At 41.8% G+C, this 24,292-nt stretch overlaps 1 protein-coding gene across 3 annotated transcripts; it reads left to right on the top strand.

Annotated features, from left to right (window-relative positions):
• Window positions 1-1,427: 1,427 nt before the first annotated feature.
• Window positions 1,428-23,734, top strand: plat (plasminogen activator, tissue). Of its 3 annotated transcripts, none has more exons than XM_061818062.1 (15): window positions 1,481-1,607; window positions 5,641-5,730; window positions 7,021-7,144; window positions 7,314-7,448; window positions 10,137-10,247; window positions 12,080-12,254; window positions 12,756-12,847; window positions 12,943-13,117; window positions 13,225-13,310; window positions 14,019-14,090; window positions 14,184-14,388; window positions 15,854-15,990; window positions 16,968-17,108; window positions 17,199-17,347; window positions 22,937-23,734. In XM_061818062.1, the coding sequence occupies exons 1-15, from the start codon at window positions 1,605-1,607 to the stop codon at window positions 23,102-23,104; spliced, it is 1,863 nt and encodes a 620-aa protein (XP_061674046.1). In that variant the 5' UTR covers window positions 1,481-1,604; the 3' UTR covers window positions 23,105-23,734. The 3 variants fall into 3 exon arrangements, with proteins under 3 accessions (XP_061674049.1, XP_061674046.1, XP_061674048.1); XM_061818064.1 differs by having other exon boundaries at window positions 1,486-1,607; window positions 7,021-7,063; XM_061818065.1 differs by lacking the exon at window positions 7,314-7,448 and having other exon boundaries at window positions 1,428-1,607; window positions 7,021-7,063.
• Window positions 23,735-24,292: the final 558 nt, after the last annotated feature.

Here is a 24,292-nt window from a genome sequence, read left to right as displayed (position 1 = left end):
CTTGTTCCACTCATGTTTGACCTACTAAAGAAACCGCAATAACCACAAGCCCCATTAACAATGGAACCTACAACAAGTTTTCCAAATTAAGAATAGACTTGATTTGTGCAAGGACTGCATCAGCATCCTATTCCTACAGAGCTGATGGTAAAATAAGGTACAGACAAAACAAATCAAGCCTAGTTGTATTTTTTCTTTTCCACTTACGATCAAACTTAAGAAAGACCTGGTTCTTGAATGTCTCTATTAGATTTTCCCATGTGATTATCTCATTGTTGAGTGATTTTTCCTCCCTGATCTATTGGGGTCGATGCGCGTAAATGTTGAACCTGTTCAACACTTGAGATCGCAATCCTTATGTGTGTGGTCAACACCAAGGTGTGGTTACGGATGTGCAACCGGTTGGTTACCAAATAAGCCATCAGTTAGCATCTTATTCTTTTCCTTTCGGCTCGTCCCGTTAGGGGTTGCCACAGCATGTCATCTTTTTCCATCTTACCTTATCTCCTGCATCTTCCTCTCTAACTCCAACTCCCCTCATGTCTTCCCTCACCACATCCATCGACCTTTTCTTTGGTCTTCCTCTCACACTCTCTTCCTTGGCAGTTCCATCCTCAGCACCCTTCTCCCAATATACTCACGCTCTCGCCTCTGGACATGTCCAAACCATCAAAGTCTGCTCTCTCCAACCTTGTCTCCAAAACATCCAACTTTGGCTGTCCCTCCAATGAGCTCATTTCTAATCCCATCCAACCTGCTCACTCCGAGCGAGAACCTCAACATCTTCATTTCTGCCTCCTCCAGTTCTGCTTCCTGTTGTCTCTTCAGTGCCACCTTCTCTAACGCAGCCTCTTACTGGTGACCTTCGGTAGTACAATAGACATCAGGCGTGGGATGGGATTTGTGATTGTCGATGGTTATTTGTGGGGTGTGGTGTTTTGGCACACCACTTCTTATAAGAGCATTTAGCACGCTCCTTTCCATTTTAAAAATCGGTTATATTAAAAATTGGTATGTTTTGATCCTGTTCAAAACAACTCCAATAGCAATCAGTGGAGTGAAGACTCCTTGAAAGCTGGGCTATTAAAAGAGGGGAAAAACAGAAAAAGTGTTGAACAATATATTTGTGTTTGTCTTTACCTCTACTACCTGGTTCATTGAGTCATTCTCATTAGCACCAAAATGGCCCCAAATATGGCCTTCAGAACAACACAAAACTTCCTGCCTTTGAGCTTCACAAGTAATTTACTTGCATTTCGAAACTATGAGCTGAACCCAAGCAGGGCCTCATGCCGATGAGCTATCACAGGCTCCAAACACGGGTAAGCCACTTATGTTCATGTCTGATGTGGGGGCGTTTGTACACTGCGTGGCTTGATATGTATTTCGCAGCCAGCTTTCGGGCAGGAAACACGTTTTGTCAGCTGACAGGGTCGGCCAGATGGGGGACAACACAGCCGCGAAGCTGCACGACAGGAAAACAAAAAGGAAACTACAGCCTGTTTTTGTGTCAGTTTGTGGTGTTCACTTTAGTGGGTTCAGTCACTCGGAATTTCCCATTTGCTCTGTTTAACACAAAAACTCAAAAGTGGTCCATCCTCTTAATGGTAAGTGTACGATTGCTTTAATGGACAAGGGAGTAGATTTTATTGGCCTTGTTAGTTGTGTGTGTGTGTGTGTGTGTGTGTGTGTGTGTGTGGACTCGGTCATATGAAAACAGCTTTGCTTTCTATGCACCCAGTCAAGCAGAGAAGGTGAGTCGGCAGACAGCAGGGAATGCAAACTTTCCCAAGATTAGAGGCTCAGACGTGTATGCATGATTTCTACCCATCGGGGAGGGAGTGAATCATTGTTTCGCACCATTAGAAGCTGCAATTGCAATGATCCATCTATTTTCTTAGCCGCTTATCCTCACAAGGGTCGCCGGAGTGTTGGAGCCTAGCCCAGCTGTCATCGAGTAGGGGTCGAGGTACACCCTGAACTGGTTGCCAGCCAATCGCAGGGCACATAGAGACAAACAGCCGCACTCACAATCACACCTAGGGGAAATTTAGAGTGCCCGATTAATGTTGCATGTTTTTGGGATGTGGGAGGAATTTTGAGCGCTCAGAGAAAAGCCACACAGGCACGGGGAGAACATGCAAACTCCACACAGGCGGGGCTGGGATTGGGAGGTCAACGCTTTACAGCTGCAATGGCATTGCCTTCCAATTTAATACTTCTTTACCCTTGACCTTTAGGCCATAGCTTTCTCGTAAACCTATAACTTTTGGCCAGTAGAGAGGTTCAAACTACCGTATAACATTCTGTCTACAAGGACAATTAAGAAACCTCAAGAGGACCATTGTGTATCCGGACTACAGGAACTATCGACTAAACGTAGTTCCGTGCTGAGTCACTCATAGAGTAGCGGTTCACTCGCTTGACTTCCGTGGGATCGCTTCAGTTTCCTTCTGGTGTGAATGTAAGTTTGAATGGTTATTAGTCTCTGTTGTCTCCGCTGGTGACCAGTCCAGGGTGTGCCCAGCCTCTCACCAAATGTCATCTGGGATAGGCGTTAATCCTAAAGAGGATAAGTACAGTAGTGCCTTGTGATTAGAGTTTACTTAGTTCTGCACCCCCCACCCACACCCCTACATTTTTATAATATGTTTTTATTTAGGAACGTAGCACCTTGTCATATTATACTTTATAAAACATTAAGGCATACAGCAAAAAGTAAAGTCATAAGTTAAAGATAATGTTATTAAGAGATGGGCGGCACGGTGGGACACCTGGTAAAGCTTTGGCCTCACAGTTCTGAGGTCCAGGGTTCAAACCTGGATCCGCCTGTGTGGAGTGTGCATGTTCTCCCCGTGCCTGTGTGGGCACTCCAGTTTCCTCCCACATGCCAAAAACATGCAACATTAATTGGACACTCTAAATTGGCGCTAGGTGTGATTGTGAGTGCGGCTGTTTGTCTCTATGTGCCCTGCGATTGGCTGGCAACCAGTTCAATGTGTACCCCGCCTCCTGCCCGTTGACAGCTGGGATAGGCTCCAGCACTCCCCGCGACCCTCGTGAGGATAAGCGGCTAAGAAAATGGATGGATGGATCATCAGAGATGGTCATTTTTACTTCACTTCATTGTGCCGCTTCTTTTGGTGTACCAACATTGGCCACTGGGGGAGATATAATACATCCTTCCATCCATTTTCTGAGCCGCTTATCCTCATCAGGGTCACGGGGAGCGCTGGAGCCAATTCCCGCGGTCAATGGGCAGGATAAAGGGTAAACACTGAGGTGGTTGCTAGCCAATCACAGGGCACATAAAGACAGACAACAGCCTCACTCAAAATCTCACCAAGAAGCAATTTAGAGTGTCCAATTAATGCATCATTTTGGGTTGTGGGGGGAAACTGGAGTGCCCAGAGAAATTTTTATTTTGAAATTAATTCTCTTTTTTTTCCTGTTTAATTTGACAGTAAACTTTAACTGAGTGGCAGTAAAGATTTTATAGCATCTTTTTGCTGAGTTGACTTGCATTTAATGGCAACGTAGTGTGCTCGTATCTCAAGCTTGCGCTAGCAAATCAAAACAAAAAGTCGTCGTATTAGAAAATGGATGGACATGTACCGCTGGACAATGATGGGCTGTTGTATCCCTTTAGAAAAAAGCCTTACTGGTTCTATACAGGAAAAGAAGTCCAGTATCTGACTTCAGTGTGAAGGCATTAATGTTTCCCACTAATCCAATCCAAAATATATCAAAATATATACACAAACATGTCGCTCTTTGCACCCAGTAACGCCAAAATCCTGATGTGACTGTCATAAAAGGACAACCACGTTTGTTTTCCAAAACAAAGACCCAAGTTCTAAATTTGGTTTTTCCTTCCTCCCTCACCAAAATACAAAATGGAATGACACACTTAATTTACATGAATTAATGTAAATGTTAATGAGCAAAAAAGAAAAAGTTTTTGCTCTGGATGTGTGTAACAACCAATTAAGTGGTTTACAATAAAAACTAAGCTAGGACTCGTCCTGGGCCTGAATAGCATCCTTGAATATTCAGCTATTCTCGTTTAAAATCGAGGTTATTTATGGAGCATGTGGCTACTTTTCCTAATTTTCTTCCCTAAATCTCAACAAGCAGCGGCCGCCACCTGCCCTTGCGTGACTCACATTTACGCAGCGTACTTAAGTTTCACCGGCTACTCTCCTCTGCACAGTCACATGTGACACATTTACGCGCACTAAAAGGGTGGAACACAAGAGGAAATCTACACGTCGAATATTTTTTCCTTGAGCAATAAAAGGCAAATTAAACATTGACGTTTTATTCTTGCAGGCTTCCTTTTCTGCTTTCCTGTCATTTCCTTTGTGGTCCATGCTTTTTTTTTTTTTTTTTTTTGGTTGTTTTAGTGAAGTGAAGGAATTTTGGGGAAATGTTTGGCTGCTGGCTCGTAATTTTGCTCTCTGGATGACGTAAACGAAGTTTTCTGTGGAATCCCACTGCGTACGGCTTCTACGAATTAAGATAAAATTTATTATACAGTGTATATAAAAACTCTACACACCCACATCGAATGCCAGGTTTTTGTGATGCAGAAAAATAAGTAAATGAAAAAAATTTAAAAATTAAAAATTCTATCTACATGTTCTTTTCTTGGTTGAATTTTTTAAAAACGATTTATCTTCCTGTAATTCTTTTATACCACACCCCGAAAAATAAAACAGGGATGTGTACACTTTTTATATCCGCTGTACGAGGACAACATTAAGTTTGGCATATGTGAACGGGAATTCAGTAATTAAAAGAAGTCGGAAAACATCATCCAACTGTCAGGAGCTTCGTGTTATGACTTCCAATGTGAGTCAAGGAGTCGAGTTCGTGCTTCCCCCAAACCCGTCCCACCCTTTCCTCCCAGCGGCCTCCGTCGAACACGGGCGGAGGTATGCATAAAGGAAGCAACAAAGAAAATATAGAATCCTACCTAGAATTATGCAATTATTTTTCCTTCAATTGTTTACTCACTTTTGTCGCGACGAGATTTGTTCAATAAGGACACTCGAGCTCTATTCGTCAACTTCCTGATTAATTCGGTTGTATTCTATATTTATATTTAGTGTCGACATGTGTGAGGGTATTTCAGTACTTGGTATGGGAGCAATGTTAAAAAAAGACCATTTATGACAAAGCCGGCGATTGTTGAAAATAATCCAACACTTTTTCAAATAGATAAATAATGAAACAGAAAATGCATCTTCCTTCTTATTGTGTGTTTTTGAAATTGTTTTTTAAATACACACCATTCTCCAAATAACTATTGGGGCCTCATGGAGGAAAACGGAGAATGACTAAGAATAATTTTTAAATTATAGAACAATAGTCTACAATTTTGTAATTCACTTGTCTTCTCTCTCTTAGCATTCCAAAATTTTTCTTATTTTTTGTCTTGTAATATGATTACTTCACTTACATACATTTTACTATTATATTTTTCACTGGATTTTTCTTTTTTCCTTTTCAGTGTCGTTGTGACTTGTAATACTAGAATTTTGACATTCACTTCTCTCGTGTTTCTAGTAGTGCAATACATCCATACTTATATCTCATATCTCATTTGTCTAATGCAATTCTATTTTGTGCTTACAGAGAACTGAAGAGCTTCAAAGACCTCCCAAGAACATGAGCAGAATATTGATATTGGTGCTGTGTTCTCTCTACTGCTGCTTAGCAGACAATGTAAGTCGCACACTTTCTTTTTGTACAGGAAACAGGAAGCGTTTGCAATGTATATTTTATACTCCTACTTGAACGTGTGAAATGTCAGTCAAAAACAAGATGTTATGACAGGTAAATTGCAAACCAGAGAGATGGAAATGTAGCTGTAATTTACAGTTCAAGCTGATTTAAAAAATAGATGTGGTGGAAATTCAGACTTAGTTCATATGATTATTTAGGGAGTGGCTAATTAATGGAGTTTTTGTTAATGGGACAAATGTGCTGTTTTGACAGAGAAAATTATAGCGGGCACTAGAGCAGACATTAGCAAGCAGGCTAGCTAAGACAGTGGCAGTCCTAGCTTGAATGTCCCCTTCCCTCCCTTTTTCTGAGCAATACTAACTTATTCTTACATTATTGTAATGTTTATACATTTGGGTCACCAAAAGTAGAACTCATCAGAACTTGTAAGAATGAATTTGCAGACCTCTTTGTCACAGGTTAGCTTGCGTTTTTTTTTTTTTTAAACACTTGGCAAAGCAAGCGCATTCACATGCGGCCATGACACATCCATTTATTTCTTACCAACAATGGACTGACCTTAGTTTCTCCCCAAAATACGGAGCTCTCCAAACAATGATGATGTCATGTTCCCTCGAAATCGACCTCTTCATTTATTAGCACACGCCTTACAATGTCTTGAGAATGAGGTCCAAATTCCTCATACAAATGGCAGCTTAATATCATCATGCCAGTTGCGCATACCACAAGCCCCCCCCCCCCCCCCCCCAAAAAAAAAAAAAAAAAAAAAAAAAAACATAATGGAGGTTTGTTTCCAAGTCTCTCATTTTAGAACTACTCTCCCACTAGGCAGTCTTGTGATCTTCTCTTTGATAATATTGAAGAGGTCCACTCAATTTATCTACTTATTTCGTCTTATTTATTAATGTACTTGCAAAAGGAAATTAAAAAAAACTTTTCGATGTATATCTGATGGCGCAATACCAAACACAGCTAGTTTTTGTTACTGTTTTCATTTCAAGTTAGCGATAATCACTCACATTTAGCCACGCAAAAGTACCCTAGCGCCTGTTTTCAAAAGTTATGAAAAGGTCTATAATATAGTATCAAAGTTTGTTCATCTAAAGTGTAGTCGATATTGTACAGAATTTGTCTGACTTGTTAAATTGTCTCTACGTTCGAAGAAGCCCAGCAAATTTTGAAGAATCTGAAGTGTGGCTAGTAGCTGAATGCCGTACCTGAGTGAGAAACGAATGTGGAAAAAAAGCCCAAATTTGTGTGCCTCTGCAGGTGGAGCTTGTCCGCTCCAAGAGAGGAACTCGTTTTTATGGAGGTGAGCGTGAGCGGAAGACGTCCCGGCGGCCACTTTTCATTGTTCATGTGCAGAAGCCTTCACCTTCCTTTGACACCTCCCGTGAGCCCAGCCATTCTTTTTCCTTTCGCCTTTCCCCCATAACAACATCATCACCCCAACCTCCGATTCCTTTTCTTCCCGTCTGTTTGTCCATGGAACAATTCCGACTTGTAATCTTCCAGTCTGATTTGTTCATTGTTTGTGTGTGCCTGTTTGTGTTTGTCCTCAGTACGTTGCGTGGATAGAACAACATCAGCCGTGCATAATTATGGGGACACTTGGCTGCGATGGAAGGGACAGCGTGTGGAGTATTGCCGTTGTGCGTTAAGAGGACGAGAACTTTGTCACGTAGTCCCCGTCATCAGTGAGTGTGATGTACTACCGTCACGTCGTCTGTTCTCACGTCGTTACGATCCAACATCGATCACCTTGTTTTCACTGTCACAAATCAGCATGAAAATCATTTGATATCGACCATGCGGTTCTCCTGACTTCACAGGTTCAATGCAACATTAAAGTTACCAAACAATGTTTATCTAAATCACTAGAAAATCAGAAAGTATGTAATAATTCTAGCAAGATGAAAAAAATCAACATCCAGCAGACCACCCATCCATTTTCTACCGCGCTTATCCTCACAAGAGTGACGTGCATGGTGATGCCTGTCTTTGCATACACCCTGAACTCGTCACCAGCCAATCGCAGGGCACAAAGAAACAAACAAACGTTCCCACTCACATTTATAACGACCGACAATTTCGTCTTCAATTATCCCTCTGTGCATGTTTTTTGGGTTGTAGGAGGAAACCGGAGCACCCGAGAAAACCCACGCATGCACAGGGAGAACTTGTACACTCCACACGGGCAGGGACAGATTTGAACCTGGATCCTCACAAATGTGAGGATGTGCTCACCAGTGATTCACCACCGCCCCCATAACAAACCATATTAAGTCCATAACCACTAAAATAAATTTACAATACAACTTACAATAAATGATTTTTATAATATACATAACAAAATGGGGCGCTACAGTGCGGTCAGCTGGTAAAGCGTTGGCCTCACAGTTTTGAGGTCAATCCCGGCCCCGCCTGTGTGGAGTTTGTCTGTTCTCCTTGTGTCTACGTGGGTTTTCTCCAGGTAGTCCGGTTTCCTCCCACATCCCAAAAACATGCAACATGAATTGGCGACTCTAAATTGCCCCCCAGTGTGATTGTGAGTGCGACTATTTGTCTCTATTTGACCTGCAATTGGCTGGCAACCAGTTCAATGTGTACCCCGCCTCCTGCCCGTTGACAGCTGGGACAGGCTCCAGCACTCCCCGCGACCCTTGTGAGGATAAGCGGCAAAATAAAATGGATGGATGGATGGATAACAAAATGATGCAGTGACCCAAAAACATACTTTTTTTTTTTTTTTTGCTTGTAATGTCACTAATAAGCACTATTTAAACTCTCAAATCAACACGGATACATTTCATATTCATCATATATGCCCCACAAATAATAAGTTTAAAAAATAGTCTGCGAACCTGGTGGGTATGTCTTAACACAGAAATGGCACGCTCACTTTGGCAAGATAACCAACCGATGACTTTTCCTGTCTGTTTGCTAACACTTTCTGGACTGCACGGCTCACTTGCTGTGACAAACTCGAACAATCTTTTTTCATCATTTGGTCTGCTTTGCTCGTACCCGCTGTCGGTTTTCTGTAGGCGTAGTTTAGTCTGACACTGCTTGGCGTTGGCTTGGGGCATTTTTATTTCCCACCTCCCCTTGTTGACAAATTTGGTGACTTATAGTCGGCGTTTCCTCAGACGATTTATAACCACACTGCAGCCGGCCAACTTGTGAGCTCAGGCTGCAGGCTGGTATGATCCTCAATTTAGACCTCTTGTAATAATAAATGGAGAACCTGACTGGCAATTGTATGAAACCAATTTTCCAACACGTCTATAAAGTGCTGATGGCCTGAAGGTGATATTATTGTAAGCCACTGCAACATTACGCACAGTATGAACATTAACACTTCGCTTAATTATATGAAAACGAAAACTAAATATTATTGAACTGGATTTTATTTTAGATTTACACAGAAAAATTATATAAATTTTGCACATGAATAAATGTCTGTAAATAAAAAATTTTAAAAGTTGAAATGCAAAAGTGCCGGACTGAAATGTTAAATACAACCAAAATGTACTGTAGAAATGTACTGTAATGTTTGATTTAAATAAAAAAAGAGTTAAAGCCACATAACATGTTAAATAACATAATTTGGTGGACAGTTTGTACATTTATTAAGTGATTCTTTCCTACCACTAGTAACCCAATTACTGTACCATTCTAATATTACACTTTTACAATCATTGTTTTTAGGAAAACATATGCTAAACAGTTAAACATTTAAAGAAAAGTTTACCTCTATTGGTGACAAAGCAAAAATGTACATTTTGTACACAAAATGTATTTCAGTGATTCACTTATTTACATAAAGAATAGAATATTCTTACATTTAATTTGTACATTTTAAATAAAAATAACTGGGACATCGTCTAACATTATTTCTTTTAATTCTAAATTGTCATGAAGCTTAAAAATCATCGTCGTCATCATCAGACATCATTTAGCATTGTACTTTTTTTTGCATTTTAAAATTTCAAAATAGGTAGATATCTTTCAGTATTTTACTGTTTCGTAAACTTTTCATACAAATTATATTTTAAAATTTATTATTACAATAGACAGGCCAATTAATGATGTCCATCAAGCCGCAAATGGCCCCCGGTTCAGACTTTGGACACCGATGCTTTGGGGTCACTGTATCCGGAAGCGAATACAGTTATGACCAAGTCACATTATGTTTTGTTTGTAGCATCTCTTATTTGTCTGTCCATTTACATTCAGTTCTTACACACAACCAAATATTACAGTGGTCCAGACTCAAAAACCTCATGGCTGCTAATCATATCTAACGATATAATCTGATGTCTTCATGTGGTGATGTATGTAGTCCATAAATCTGACCTGCTTTGATTTTCTGTCTCTTCCAGACTGCTACTCATCTAAATGCTACAATGGCGGGACGTGCAAGGAGGCCGTGTACTCTTCGGACTACATTTGTCAGTGCCCCGTAGGCTTCAGTGGCTCCCAGTGTGAGATCAGTAAGTATGCGGTGCCCCCCAGTCATCTAGCCAATAAAGTTCACCACTTACCTAGAATAAGGCATACAAACATTGAATAAAAATAAAATAAACATATTGAAATAGATCCATCCATTGATATTATTAGTTGCAGTGCTGGAGCCCATCCCAGCTGTCATTGGGCAGGGACCCTGAACTGCTCGCCAGCCGATGACAGATTTCAAAATACATTTTTATCTACTTTAAGATGAAGCGGATGAATATTTTATCGTTATATAAGTTGTTTGTTCTGTTTTCTGATTGGTGGCGTTTTTCGGCCCCGGGTCGCAAAAACATGTAGAGGGAGTCCTGGGGTTAAGACGGTCTTGACCTAAGATCACAAAACAAGGTTCTTTGAAACTTGTCGAGATGGAGAGGATTGGGAACCAGGTTCCTTCGCAAAAGCTAAGCACAGCCTCCCCTTCTTCTTCTTCTCCATCCACCTCTCAGCAGTAATGCTAAGTACATCATCTTGTTTCAGTGTATTTGTTTTTTATCCAAATTATTTTGATGTAAATTCTGACTTCAATTGTGGAATCCGACTTAAGTCGAAATTCGAGTTAATGCGCTACTGTAGGAACGGATCTCAGTCGTAGACCGAGGACTCTCTTTACAGTAGTTCCCATGGGATAAAAGCATGTTGCGGTACATTTACATACCAGCTTTCCGTCATATGGCCAACATCACATCCATCTCTGGATCAGGAGGAGCCCCGAGTGACAGGACGTGGACCTGATAATCCCAACTTCACAATTCATCAGACTTCCTTGGAGAAAACTCCACCACTGTGTTTGTGCCATGTTCATGCTGGAACAAAAAAAGGGTCTTCCCCAAAACTGTCCCCACAAATTGTAACGTATGCAGTTGCCTTATGACGAAGGACTAGGATTAAGTAGTCTAGCCTTGGCCCTGATGATGTCATGTTCAGTTTTAGTTGGGTTAGTTTAGTTTGTTTTCCTGTGTTCCATGTCTTGTGTGCTCATGTTGTTAATTGTGCCTACCTGTTCTCGTTACCCCGCCTCCCTTGTGTTGACCAATCAGCTCCCTCCAGCCACTCGTGACCTGTCCAGGTGTTTCTTGTTGTCTCGTCAATCTTGTCCTTGTCATGTGATGCGTTTTTTGAATGTCATGTCACGTTTCTAATTTGGGTTCATTTAAGTAATGCTTTGTTACTTTGAGTATTTTGGTTGTTTCTTTGTTTAGCTGTTGTTAATCATGAAATATTTTTGATATTCCTCAACTCCTCCCTTGGTTCCCTGCGTTTGGGTCCTCCACGCCTTCCCTTCTTCGCCCTTCACTAGCTAACCCTGACCGTGACAGATAAATTGCTTAAATGTGTATCTCTAGACATTTGGATTAAATATTGTCAGAAGAAAAGTCCATAAACCATGCAAACAGCTCTAATGTATGAATGTTTTTATTTCTGAGGAATTCTTTCTGAGACCCTTAAGTCGCCGCACCCTCTCAGCGAAATAATTACGCATACATCAGCTGTGGCAGACAGCCACGGAAGGCCTTAAGGCCAGACCCAATAAATTGGATTGTTTTTGTTTTATTGCTTATAAATTCCGGCCACTTGTATCTCAAGCCAGCGCTCCGGTTTTATACTCTTATTTTCGCTTGAAACACACATCAAGTTCCCTTCGATTTGCAATCAGGAAGTAATGTGTGCGTGATAACATTCAATTGCTGTGAAGAAGGGAAACAGGCTTCATCTACTCAGGATAAATGAATCACGGAAGCCGAAAGAGAAGAGCTATCAGTGCCGAGAATAATCAAGGGAATTTGTGTACTTAATGCCCATTTGTTTCCAGACACCAAAGAGAAGTGCGTTGTGGGGAGCGGGGACGCCTATCGCGGCACGTGGAGTATCAGCAAGTCGGGGGCGGAGTGCATCAACTGGAACGCCACCGCGCTCAGGGCAAAGAAGTTCACCGCCAGGAAAGTGGACGCCAGCACCCTTGGCCTGGGCAACCACAACTTCTGCAGGTATGTGAGCCCAAACGACAAAACACACATCGCCGCTTATCCTAACGAGAGTCGCGGGGAGTGCTGGTATCTATCCAAGCTGTCAATGGGCAGGAGGTGGGGTACACCCTGAACTGGTTGCCAGCCAATTGCAGGACACATTGAGACAAACAGCTGCACTCACAATCACGCCTAGGGGCAATTTAGAGTGTCCAATTAATGTTGCATGTTTTTGGGATGTGGGAGGAAACCGCAGTGCCGGGAGAAAAGCCACGCAGGCATGGGGAGAACATGCAAACTCCACACAGGCGGGGTTCCGGAATTGAACCCGGGACCGCAGAACTGTGAGGCCAAAGCTTTACCAGCCGATCCACTGTGCCACAATGCCCATTTTGACTTAACTTCCGTATTAAAATAATTTCTTTTGCAATTCAATATTCTTTTGTATTTTGAATTGAAATGATAAATTTGGTTTGCGTTTACTGTAATCCATAATCATCGGAATTATTGAAATGTTCTCAGGAACCCTGACCAGGACAGTGGCCCTTGGTGTTACACCTACAAAGGCACACAAATCACCTGGGAGTTCTGTTCCTTGCCAAAGTGTCCAGAAGGTAAAATCTCACGTCGAGCGCTGTACAGAATATCGGACATTGTAATCCCTTGATGGATGTCATTTAACCCATTTGCACTTTTCTGTTTCACTCAGATAAGTATGAAGAATGCGCGAGAGGCCTCGGTCTGACTTATAGGGGCACGAAGTCCGTCACTAAAACTGGAGGCCGCTGCCTCCCTTGGGACTCTCCAGCCATCGTGCGCAAGTACAACAACGCGTGGAGGTCTGATGCCCTCGAAGTGGGACTGGGCAGCCACAGCTACTGCAGGTTTGAATCCCGGGGTGCTCTCAACCAAATGCAATCATAAAAAAAAAAAAAAACAAAAAAAAAATAAGCAATTCGGGGTCTTAAGTCCATCTGCGCTCATCCGACAGGAATCCTGATGGTGATGCGGGTCCGTGGTGTCACACCTACAAGAACATGCAGCTGACCTGGGAGCTCTGTGATGTACCTAAATGCAGTGAGTTCATTTATTTATTTTTTGTTGACATATGTTTTTCCAACGGACTGCACAAATACAAATGCAGATCTTTATAACATGAACCATAACAGTTTTTATATTTTAAAAAAAACAGCAACATATTCTTACTGTTCATAACTTAACTATAATTATTATTTGGGAATTAAAAGTGTTAACATCATAGCTACTGTAATAATGTTAAGAAACTTTTCTTCACACATTATGCTATAAAAAAATTACAATAATAATAATACATGATGAATATGATCTCAATAAATTACATTATTGTACAATATTTTTCAGTCATTCACTCAAGTACAGTATTTGATAAATGTATTATTTCCATAATTTTGCTGATAATTTCTTACAGTTACCAGAGATCAAAAAATCAACATCTCACGAAATTACACCTGGGACACACGTAAAGTAAATGTTTTTAATCCTTATTTTCCCACTTGAAGATAAGGGCTACCCTTACATGTGAGGTCTTAAAAATGTAAAATGTAAATGGCTCAGAACTGCGTCGAGTATTTTAAACGTCTCCCGAGTCAACATGAGACACACAGACAAATGAACACAGCATAATTTAAAAACAATAAGAGCAACGAAAACAAATATATAATTTAACAAGGTAGTCTTGTGCAAAAGCGTACTTCAAACACAAGAAACAAAATTTATTTCTCACTCCATTGTTTCCCTCGTGCTCAGCGAGACGTCCATCCAGCATCACCCCGGTGGGCCCTCGAGGTCCCACAACCAACAATAACAACAACAACAGAGGTATGACATTGTGACGACCTCATTAATATCAGTGTTGAGTGCTGTTTGAAGCGTCATCTTTTCGTTTTACAATGCGTACGTATCGTTCCTCAGGGGCATGCGGCCAACGTTTGGACAACACCCTGAAGCAGCCTACCTTCCGCATGTTCGGAGGCCGAGAGAGCGACATCACCGAGCAGCCCTGGCAGGCCGCCATTAACGTTTACCAGGCTCGCTTGCGCAGACACTTCCACCGCTGCGGAGGGATTCTCATTGATTCCTGCTGGGTCCTTTCTGCTGCGCACTGCTTCGAGGCCACGTAAGAATTAATCGCCATGGTTGCACATTTCGGACCACAAGGGATGCCACAAAAACCCTTTTTCCCCCCCGGAATGAGTACAAGTACTTACATTTGAGTACTCGCTGATACAGCTTGACAAAACATATTTCCATTACGTCTTGTGGTAGAAATGAAAATCTGTTTTATTTTAAGCGAACATTGTTATAGAAAAAAAACACACAAAAATACGGGAATTTCCGGCCTGCAGAGCGCACCGGATTATAAACCTAACCCAGTACATTTGTAGAGGAAATACCATTTGGTACATACATAACCTGCATCTGTGTAAATGCCGCGAGTGCCCACACTGAAACCCGCATTGAAACACGAGATATTTATAAAGAAAGACGGTACACAGAAAGAGTTTTCAAAGTTGTAATACCTTAGCTTACCTTAACATAGCAACAACAAGGTAGCACGAACTATTAAGGCTGTTAAAAAAAAAAACATACCGGTAAAAAAAAAAAATAAAACAGCCGCGGTAGCTTCACAGTAGCAACGCGGTACCACAGCACTCACAGGGCTGATTTAAAAAAAAAAAAAAAAAAAAACATACAGGAAGGGCATCCGGCGTAAAAATTGTGCCAAACATATGTGCGTTCATCTGAGATGACACGCTGTGGCGACCCCGAAAGGGACAAGCCGAACGAAACTTACTTTTACTTAAATCACTGAGACGCGGCAGTAACACAGCAGCAACATGGTAGCGTGCTGCTAACGCTAGCACGGCGACAACATGGCTGCTTATAAAAATAAACATACCAGTAAAAATTACTGAGACACGGCAGTAACTCAGCTGCAACACGCTAGCACAGCAATAATGCTAGCGCAGCGCTAACTGGGCCGGTTAAAAAAAACATACGGGTAAAAGTCACCTCCTCAGCACATATATTCCACTGGTTTCACTCTTACCTTTTCTGCTCAAGTGGCCCCTTTCGGCCGTTAGAAAAAATGCACAAATTCATCATCGCACAATCCGCAGGTTTGAAAGTGTGTGGAAAAAGGTCACGGTTTATAGGCTGGAAATTACGGTACTTAGCTTAGACTCAGTGCTACTGTATGTATATAAAAAGAGTAAATACGATAAAGAGACAAAGAACATAACAACGGATTCTGGTGGACATACACACAGGATTCTATGTTAAAGACGCCGAGTAAAAGAATTAAAACATCACAATTTAAATAAACATATTTAAAAAAATTGTACAAATTAAATAAATAAAACTGCCAATATTAAAAACATGGCTTATATGACTCCTTCCAGGAAAGTAATATTTGTCAGCCTGGTGAAACTGTATCGTTATCAGAGTACCACAGCATTTTTACAAGTTCAGTCCTACAATATCAGTTTTGATCCTGGTATCGGTATCGATGCATCTTTACCCAACAAAACACACCATGCAATGCAGCACACACGAAGGTCACGCGTGTTCTCGTTTCTCAGGGACAAACCCTCAAAGTTGGAGGTCATCCTGGGCAGGACGTTCCGCAAAGAGAATTCCACCAGTGAGCAGATTTTCAAAGTTGAAAAGTACTGGATCCACGAGAAATTTGACAACGAGACCTTTGACAACGACATAGGTGCGTACAAATGACATTTTCATTTATCCAATCGTATTACGTTGAAGTCATATTTCATGCACATTCTTCACTCTGACATCTTTCACCTACGCGCATGTTTGTATTTACCGTCATTCCCGGCCTACAGAGCGCAGTGGAGCGGTACACAGAGTTTAACACTAGCGCCGTGCTAACGCTAACGCCATACCACCGCATAAACCGCAGGGGTGAAAGCGTGTGAAAAAAGTTGCGGCTTGTAGGCTGGAAATTACAGTAATTATGTTTATGTATATGTATGACACATTTTCCCAATGCATTATATGCATCATCTAATAGGATCCCATTTTGTTTGAAACACTGCATGGCCAGCACATATATTTACTGTAAACAAGTATACTTTATAGTATCGCAATATCTTTTTATCTGTGTCGTGAATAAATATTAAATATGTGTAAATGGGCCCGTTTCACACATTGCTATAGGATGTCATCGTAAAGAGGGAATAATTTGGAGTTCATTCATGTTCAGGCGTCAATATTTCTATCAGCATAGCATCTTTTACAACTATTTGAGTAAAAAATATTAAAAACTTGGGCAACCAATTCTCTCAATCAAAAGCGTCAAGGTGGGTCTGTTTTGTCAAATAAAAATCTGGTGCCTCGTACTATTTTTTTAATTAAATATTCTCGATATATTAACTAACATAATACCAAAAAAGGTATGGCAAAAATTCGCAGGTAACGGAACGAAATGTTCATTACAGCAGAATTGGCACCTGAAGACGACTGAAAATTTTTACATTTTCTTTGAAGCGGTAAAGTCCGTAAGGGGAAATTAAATACATTAAGTACAACTTTGTTTCCAAAGCAAGAAACATAAGAAAAAACATTAAACTGTGATCTGTATGTATTTATTTTTAATGTCCATAAGATGCATCCTCCCTCAAACTGGAGCACAACGTTGACGTACGTGTCTTACTTGTTATATCGCGTCTCCAGCACTTTTGAAGCTGAAGACTGACATTGGCGTTTGTGCCGTGAACTCTCCTGAGGTTCTTCCCGCGTGCCTTCCCGAACCCAGCCTGGTGCTGCCCGACTGGACCGAGTGTGAGATCTCAGGCTACGGGAAAGATTCAGAGTGTACGCAAACCGACCTTTTGACGTTGACATGACTGTGGTCCGGTCCTGACATTTTGGGTGATGATTTATCTGGTTTTGTCAACTCCACAGTTTCTGCCCATTACTCTGAACGCGTCAAGAGAGGTTTTGTCCGGCTGTGGCCCAGCGAGCGCTGCGTCCCCGATGTGTTGTCTGGACGCACGGTCACTCCTAACATGTTGTGCGCGGGTGACACCAGAGGCCTGGATGACGCCTGCAAGGTGAGACCCTCGACTGATCAACAGTACATAGCATGTAATTACACTTCAAGTATGCAAACAAATTATGTGTTTGGAGTAGTGTATCACTGTACTGCACACAAGTTAATAAAAAATCATACCCAAATAAATGTGTCCAACAAAACAAGCTCAGGTTTAACATAGTTAGAATTGATTAAATTAATGAGATGATCATTATTTAAAATTTAATCGACAGAATCAAATGCAATATATGTATAAAAAGTTGGATAGTATGGAAGTAAACATATGCCACCAGGATTTGAATTACAAATGCCACTGAAAATTTCACGTTGTAAAATTCCCATTATTTCAAAGTGATGTGAAAATTTCAGTTTAACTTTTCAATGTTTACAAATTTGCCATATAAAAAAATTCAACATTTGAAATTCAAACACGATATTTTCGGTCTCCCGAGATTCAACTGGGTACAATTCGGTGTCTGAAATTCACCGTCTAACACCCAGCCAATCGCAGTTACGCTTTCTTCGTCATGTGACGTCGCATACTATGAAAGAGTAACTGGATTGGCTGGGTGTTGGGTTCTGATTTGACGTAACCCCGCCTTCTTAACCCAGCCAATCCAGTTCCAATGCGAGAGACTCACCAGGCAATGCAAGAACCAATCAAACTCAACTGAGACCAAGTACACAACAACAACAACAACCGTGCATCAGAAAGATATTACAATACTCACAAGCAAATATTTTTTATCCTTTTATTAAAGAGCCATACCCGACATATTAATGAACGTACCTGCCGTGAACAAGGCGAAACAAACACTTTGTAGTTTTTGTAGCATCAAGCTAGGACCTAGAGAAGTGTAACAAATATACAGTACAACCTCGGTTCTCGTCCACAATCCGGAATCCAGAAGGCAGTTCGAGAACCGATTTGTTCGAAAACCAAATCGATATTTCCCACGTCTGCGTACAGAGGCTGCGTTATACACAATAAAAACTGATGTCGTGGATTAGCTGGTTGGGCCGCGCGCGTTATGTAATTTCCGTGTTTTTCCGCGGTCCGTTCGACTTCACAATAACAAAGACGTGGTGGGTCAGCTGGTCGGGTCACACGCATTATGTTATTTCTGGGTCTGGTTGCAGGCGTTCGAGTACCGATCTTCGTTTGGAAACAGAAGCAAAAAAAATCTAAAAATTTTCGTTTGAAAACCGATTTGTTCGAGAACGGAGACGTTCGAGAACCGAGTCTTCACTGTATTATCCTCTATACCAAAGGTGTCAAACTCAAGGCCCGGGGGCCAGATCTGGCCCACCGCATGATTTTACGTGGCCCACGAAGGCAACTCATGTGTATCAATTCCCTTGATTTTTAAAAAAAATCTGTACCAAGGTTTCAGAGTCATGTCATACATGATAAAATTGAAATATGCAAGCATTTTTTCTTACCAAACAATAGTTGAAAACCCCATGACCCTTCATTTCTGATTCCAAAGCTGGTTTCATAAATTACATGTGTAAATATGATGAGGCTGTTTAAGATTTTAATGGTTTCACAGTCATAACGGCCCTCTGAGAGAAACCATAAATACAATGTGGCCCGCGACAAAAATGAGTTTGCAACAAAAATGAGTTTTGCTCTATACATACTACAAAGTGCGAATACTCCTCAGCCACGATGTAACTTACCAAAGGGTACATTGTCGAAAAGAGGAGGGGTGAAGATCGTGGTACTTATTACGGGACGGTGTGTCCCCTCCAAGTATACGTGGGGGTGCAAGGGCGGTGCTTACATGCAACGTTCCACTCAGGATTAATATGTCAGGCAACTATTTACAAATTTTGTATGATTATAAACAAACTCAATTTATGCACCATCATTTCTAAAATATATTACTTCCTGAAGTATAACACGCACCCCCAAATTTGACCTAAAAAAAAAAAAAAAAATCTGGAAATCCCTTCTACCAATGTACAATGCGCACCACCAATTTCCCGCTACCCATATGCTCAGAATATTACAAATGATCAGTATTTATATTTTGTTAGGTTTGTACTTGTATTGCTTTTCGAAAAACTGTCCGTAAAACAATAATTAATAATAATCATTGTGCATGTGCTGATGTCGCCGTAATCTCGGTAGTGTCCTGTGGCCTGTAATTATCAGAACAGAATCCCTCAACCAACTGAAATAAATGCTCAAGGATGGCCCAACATTTTATTAATACCGTTTATAACACATATTACAGTCTTAAAAATATAAACTACTGGTACTTTTAACTCTGTTGTACATAAACTGTTAATGCAGCCCTATGGGGGCACAAACCAGTGCAATCTGTAGGCCGGTCCCAAGCCCGGATAAATGCAGAGGGTTGCGTCAGGAAGGGCATCCGGCGTAAAAACTGTGCCAAACAAATATGAGCGTTCATCTAAAGAATCCCATACCGGATCGGTCGTGGCCCGGGTTAACAACGCCCGCCCCCGGCACTGCTAACCTGCAGGGCGTCGGTGGAAATTCAGCTACTGTGGGTCGAAGACAAAGAAGAGGAGGAAACCGGATCCAGCGTCAGAAGAAAAAGAGGAATGCACAGAGCCTACAACTGAGTGTAGGGACTTTGAATGTTGGGACTATGACAGGAAAAGCACAGGAGTTGGTTGACATGATGATTAGGAGAATGGTTGATATTCTGTGCATCCAAGAGAGCAGGTGGAAAGGTAGTAAGGCTAGAAGTTTGGGAGCAGGTTTTAAATTTCTATTCTACCACGGAGTAGATGGGAGAGAAATAGAGTAGGGGTTATTTTAAAGGAAGAGCTGGCTAAGAATGTCTGGAGGTGAAAAGAGTATCAGATCGAGTGATGAGACTAAAATTTGAAATTGAGGGTGTTATGTATAATGTGGTTAGCGGCTATGCACCACAGGTAGGATGTGACCTAGAGTTGAAAGAGAAATTCTAGAAGGAACTAGATGAAGTAGTTCTGAGCATCCCAGACAGCGAGAGAGTTGTGATTGGTGCAGATTGTAATGGACATATTGGTAAGGAAACAGGGGCGATGAAGAAGTGATGGGTAAGTACGGCATCCATGAAAGGAACTTTGAAGGGCAGATGGTGGTGGACTTTGCAAAAAGGATGGAGATGGCTGTAGTGAACACTTATTTCCAGAAAGGGAGGAACATATAGTGACCTACAAGAGCGGAGGTAGAACCACGCAGGTAGATTATATTTTGTGCAGACGATGTAATCTGAAGGAGGTTACTGACTGTAAAGTAGTGGTAGGGGAGAGTGTAGCTCGACAGCATAGGATGGTAGTATGTAGGATGATTCTGGTGGTGGGTAGGAAGATTAAAAGACAAAGGTAGAGCAGAGAACCAGGTGGTGGAAGCTGAGAAAGGAAGAATGTTGTGCGGCCTTCCGGAAAGAGGTGAGACAGGCTCTCGATGGACACCGAAGCTCCCGGAAGACTGGATGACGACAGCCAAGGTGATCAGAGAGACAGGCAGGAGAGTACTTGGTGTGTCATCTGGTAGGAAAGGGGAGAAGGAGACTTGGTGGTTGAACCCCAAAATACAGGGAGTCATACAAGGAAAGAGATTAGCGAAGAAGAAGTGGGATACTGAGAGTACTGAGGAGAGGCGAAAGGAGTACATCGAGATGCGACGTAGGGCAAAGGTAGAGGTGGCAAAGGCTAAACAAGAGGCATATGAAGACATGTACACCAGGTTGGACACAAGAAAGAAGGAGAAAAGGATCTCTACAGGTTGGCCAGACAGAGGGATAGAGATGGGAAGGATGTGCAGCAGGTAAGGGTGATTAAGGATAGAGATGGAAATGTTTGACTGGTGCCGGTAGTGTACTAAATAGATGGAAAGAATACTTTGAGAAGTTGATGAATGAAGAAAATGAGAGAGAAGGAAGAGTTGAAGAGGCAAGAGTGAAGAACCAGGAAGTGGAAATGATTACTAAGGGGGAAGTCAGAAAGGCACTACAAAGGATGAAAAATGGAAAGGCAGTTGGTCCTGATGACATACCGGTAGAGGTATGGAAGCAATTTGGAGAGATGGCTGTGGAGTTTTTGACCAACTTATTCAACAGAATACTAGCGGGCGAAAAGATGCCTGAAGAATGGAGGAAAAGTGTTCTAGTTCCCATTTTTAAGAACAAAGGGGATGTTCAGAGCTGTGGGAACTATAGAGGAATAAAGTTGATGAGCCACACAATGAAGTTATGGGAAAGAGTAGTGGAGGCTAGACAGGACAGAAGTAAGTATCTGCGAGCAACAGTATGGTTTCATGCCTAGAAAGAGTACCACAGATGCATTATTTGCCTTGAGGATGCTCGTGGAAAAGTACAGAGAAGGTCAGAAGGAGCTACATTGTGTCTTTGTGGATCTAGAGAAAGCCTATGACAGAGTACCAAGAGAGGAACTGTGGTACTGCATGCGTAAGTCTGGTGTGGCAGAGAAGTATGTTAAAATAGTACAGGACATGTATGATGGCAGCAGAACAATGGTGAGGTGTGCCTTAGGTGTGACAGAGGAATTTAAGGTGGAGGTGGGACTGCATCAGGGATCAGCTCTGAGCCCCTTCCTGTTTGCAGTGGTAATGGATAGGCTGACAGATGAGGTTAGACTGGAATCCCCTTGGACCATGATGTTCGCAGATGATATTGTCATATGCAGTGAAAGCAGGGAGCATGCAGAGGAACAATTGGAAAGATGGACGCACGCACTGGAAAGGAGAGGAATGAAGATTAGCCGAAGTAAAACAGAATATATGTGCGTGAATGAGAAAAGTAGAGGGGGAAGAGTGAGGCTACAGGGAGAAGAGATAGCGAGGGTGGACGACTTCAAATACTTGGGGTCAACAATACAGAGCAATGGAGAGTGTGGTCAGGAAGTGAAGAAACGGGTCCAAGCAGGTTGGAACAGCTGGCGAAAGGTGTCTGGTGTGTTATGTGACAGAAGAGTGTCTGCTTGGATGAAGGGCAAAGTTTACAAAACAGTGGTGAGGCCGGCCATGATGTACGGATTAGAGACGGTGGCACTGAAGAAACAACAGGAAGCTGAACTGGAGGTGGCAGAAATGAAGATGTTGAGGTTCTCGCTCGGAGTGACCAGGTTGGAAAGGATTAGAAATGAGCTCATTCGAGGGACGGCCAAAGCTGGATGTTTTGGAGACAAGATTCGAGAAAGCAGACTTCGATGGTTTGGACATGTTCAGAGGCGAGAGAGTGAGTATATTGGTAGAAGGATGCTGAGGATGGCGCTCCCAGGCAAAAGAGCGAGAGGAAGACCAAAGAGAAGGTTTATGGATGTGGTGAGGGAGACATGAGGGCAGTTGGGGTTAGAGAGGAAGATGCAGGAGATAGGCTAAGATGGCAAAAGATGACACGCTGTGGCGACCCCTAACGGGACAAGCCGAAAGGAAAAGAAGAAGAAGAAGTACATAAACTGTTTGATTTTCTTTATATTGTATTTAATTATATTAAATAGATTCACCCTGGATACTTCATTCAATACTCGCAGTTACATGAAGCCTGTAATGTTTTTTTTTTTTTTTTTTTAAATCTATTCAGTCCAGCTTTTCTTATCAATTTTCTTGATAACCCCCTTCTAGGGAGACTCCGGCGGTCCTCTCGTCTGTCGCACGAACGACAAAATGACCCTGATGGGCGTCATCAGCTGGGGCGACGGCTGCGGCCAGAGGGATAAACCCGGCGTCTACACCCGCGTCACGCATTACATCAACTGGATTAACGGCAAAATGAGAGCCAACCCGGTCTGAGCACCAGGACGATAAAGTCCGTTGTATCTAAATCCAAATGGGGAGTGTTTGAAACCGGCACTTGTTTAGAAGGTTCACGCGAGGAAGTGGAACGTCTGTCACAAGCGTTTAACAATGACAGAAGCTCCAAGTTCTTCACTTCCTGCGCTTGAGGAACCCAACGCGTCCTCCCACTACTCATCTATGTTTGTTTTTGACATGCGCGGATGTGTTCCGTCATTTTTGTCACTTCACCACGGCGGCGCTGTGGTGAAGTTCCGGCGGCGGGAGTCCAGCTGGTCGGCAGCGCTTGCGATGCAAAAAAGCTCAACGCGTATTTTTGTGCATCTCCCACGATTCGTAAAATCTGCTGGTTCAGATTCTGCTCAGTTTTTCCATATTTGAGGATTCACAACTTTGACAGATGGCCACAGCCAAGCATGTACAGAATAATATCTGTATTATTACATTTTTTTCCCCACATTTTCATAAACTGCTCATCCGCATGCAAACAATTTGTATTCTTCACAAAACTTTTTTTTAAGACTTTTGTACTAAATAATATTTATGTGTATTTTATTGAAACTTACATGTGCTGTAAATAATTTGTCTATCTGTTAAAATACAATAAATATTTTGAGTTAAGCTCTTTCTGCTTGGTATTTTTATTTTTGGTGCAAATTCTTTTGAATTTTTTTATTAATTTTGACATGACAGACTACTTTCCACAGTACTATATGAAATATTCTACTACTACCACTGTATATAAGTCAAATGTCTCAAAGGTTATATTTTTCTTGGTCTTAACCATATAATGAATTTCTAAATCATACAAACGCAAATACATTGATTAACGAGCATCGACAAATAGAGCAGCAGTATAATCGATTATGAACACTCTCTTTCATACCAGGTGGATATATAATGCCCCTGTTGAATTCCATCCAGTTTTTCATCAATTCATCCATTTTCTTCGCCGCTTATCCTCATGAGGGTCGCGGGGAGTGCTGGAGGCTATCCCAGCTGTCAAGGGGCGGGAGGCGGGGTACACCCTGAGCTGGTTGCCAGCCAATCGCAGAGCACATCGAGACAGACCGCCGCACTCGCAATCACACCAAGGGGCAATTTTAGAGTGTCCAATCCACAACTATTTTTTGTTTAAAAAAACATTTTTTTTTAAATTCAAACCCCTGCAAAAGTGGATGTCAA

Source organism: Syngnathoides biaculeatus, chromosome 4 (genome assembly GCF_019802595.1).
Source record: "Syngnathoides biaculeatus isolate LvHL_M chromosome 4, ASM1980259v1, whole genome shotgun sequence".
In the NCBI taxonomy this organism is placed as follows: domain Eukaryota; kingdom Metazoa; phylum Chordata; class Actinopteri; order Syngnathiformes; family Syngnathidae; genus Syngnathoides; species Syngnathoides biaculeatus.
Note: the sequence above shows the minus strand (reverse complement) of the source record. Positions and strands in the feature narration are given on the sequence as shown.